The sequence below is a fragment of the Dermochelys coriacea genome, chromosome 8, assembly GCF_009764565.3.
Source record: "Dermochelys coriacea isolate rDerCor1 chromosome 8, rDerCor1.pri.v4, whole genome shotgun sequence".
In the NCBI taxonomy this organism is placed as follows: Eukaryota; Metazoa; Chordata; order Testudines; family Dermochelyidae; genus Dermochelys; species Dermochelys coriacea.
Genome location: NC_050075.1, coordinates 96,310,712 through 96,312,841, shown reverse-complemented (window position 1 = coordinate 96,312,841; position 2,130 = coordinate 96,310,712). Strand labels below are relative to the sequence as shown.

At 56.2% G+C, this 2,130-nt stretch overlaps 1 protein-coding gene across 1 annotated transcript; it reads left to right on the top strand.

Moving 5' to 3' along the window:
* Window positions 1-41: 41 nt before the first annotated feature.
* MRPL37 (mitochondrial ribosomal protein L37) lies at window positions 42-1,329 on the top strand. The gene is made up of 2 exons (XM_043490640.1): window positions 42-589; window positions 1,108-1,329. The coding sequence occupies exons 1-2, from the start codon at window positions 175-177 to the stop codon at window positions 1,248-1,250; spliced, it is 558 nt and encodes a 185-aa protein (XP_043346575.1). The 5' UTR covers window positions 42-174; the 3' UTR covers window positions 1,251-1,329.
* The last annotated feature ends 801 nt before the right edge of the window (window positions 1,330-2,130 follow it).

The window sequence follows — 2,130 nt, the reverse complement described above, 5'->3', positions numbered from 1 at the left end:
GAAAGGCCTTACGCAGGCGTCATTGGCCGGCGGTGCCGTCAGTCGCCGGGAGAGCGAGCGGGCTGTGTACCCGGCATGCCCCGCGCTAGGGAAAATGGCGGCCCCCCGTCGGTGACTCTTCCGGGTGGCTGGGCTGAGGAGGGCCAGGGTCGGGGTCCCTGACGGGAGCCGAGCATGGCGGGGTTACGGTGGCCTGTGAGGCCGGCGGCCGGGGCGCTGAGGGCATGGGGCCCGCGTGGGCCGCACCGCGGCAAGACTGTGCAGGCCCCCCGCAGGCCGCTGCCCCGCACGCCCTGGACCACCCGCGGGCCGCCCGCGGGGGCCCCGCTGCCCCGCAGCTGGCAGGACAAGCGGCCGGTGCAGGAGCAGATCCCCGGGCTGGAGCAGGTCACCTACGCGGGCAAGCAGCATTTCGTGCCCTGGCTGGCCCGGCCCCGCCACCCGCGCTGGGAGCGGGGCTGGCACGACCCCCGGCACTCCCCGGGGCCGCGCTACGAGGAGATGCCCCGCTACAAGGAGCGCGTCTGCTACGTGTGCCACCAGCGAGCCAAGATGCTGGAAGGTAGCGGGCGCGGGGGAGAGGGGCTGGGTGGGTGAGCCAGGCCGCCGGGGGGGGGGGGCAGCAGGGTGGGGTGAAGGGCGGCCCCCGGTTAGGGCACCAGCCTCGGGAGAGCCAGGGTCAGTGTCCTGAGCTGGCACTGCTGTCCTGGATCACTTTGGGCAAGTTACTGCAGCTCTGTGCTTTACTGCCGCTGCTGGAGCAGGGGATAACAGCTGCTGCCCTGCCCTTCCCCCCCCCCCCTCCCCATCTCGCTATTATAAATACATGAGGTTGTGAGGTGCTCAGATGCTACAAGTGATGGGGTCATAGAAATACCTTAGATTGGGAGGAGGGGTGCAGAGGGGCCTGCCTGAGAGAGCAGGAGTAGCAGTCAATGGACAATTACAATAATATGCAACAACTAGCTGCCAGACCTAACCCTTTTATTGGGATCCTACCAAATTCAGGGCAATGAAAAACACATCACAGACAGTGAAATCTGAGGTTCTGTGTGCTTTTACCCTATACGAATTTCAGAGAGGATACCATCATTTCTCAAATAGGGGGTTCTGACCCAAAAGGGAGTCGCAGGGAGATCACATGTGTTTGTTTTTTTTTGTGGGGGTTGGGGAAATCACTGGGTTTCCACCCTTACTTCTGTGCTGAGTGGCTGGAGAGTGGTGGCTGTTGGCCAGGTGCTCAACTCTGAAGGCAGCACCATGCCAGCATCAGCGCACAATTAAGGGTGGGAATACCATACTATGCCATCCTTACTTCTGCACTGCTGCTGGCAGCAGGTCTGCCTTTAGAGCTGGGCTCTCAGCAAACAGCTGCTGCTCTTCAGCTGCCCAGCTCTGAAGGCAGCACTGCCACCAGCAGTGCAGAAATAAGGGTAGCAGTACCACAACACTTCCTCCAATAACTTTGCAACCCCCTTCCCCTCCATAGCTCCTTTTTGGGTTACTACCCCTACAATTGTAACTCTGAAATTTCAGATTTAAATAGCTGAAATCATGACATTTATAATTTAAAAAATCCTATGACCATGAAATTGACCAAAATGGACCATGAATTTGGTAGGGCCCTACCTATAACTCAGGTGGAGGCTGCCTGTTGTCCTAAAACAGCTCATATCAAGAAGGCATTTTGCATTGGCTGGAGTGGCTGTAACCTGACTTGTGGTGAGGTGTGGGCTCTGCTGCACCCCTCCCCCCCAGCTCACTTGTATACAACAATAGTGGTGCGCATAGTAGTCTAGCACTGACTTTCTCAGGAGGGTGGACCAACAACAATACTGGATTAGTTTGTAAGGACTGCAGGTTAGGAACTATGTCACATGAAGATACAGGGCTGTGTACAGTGGGGCTCTAACTTTTGTTGTGGCCCCAGCTACTATGATGATTTAAACAGAAAGCTAAAACTTTGGCAAGGGGTACAGGCTCTCTTTCCCTTTGGTATACCAGCACTTAATTTCAGATGAACTATGCATGCAGCAGAATGCAAGATCCCATTTAAGTTTAACATTAAGTATAAGATGCAAAGAAATTTTTTTACCCCATTCTCTCCTGTGCCATACGTAGTCTCTCATA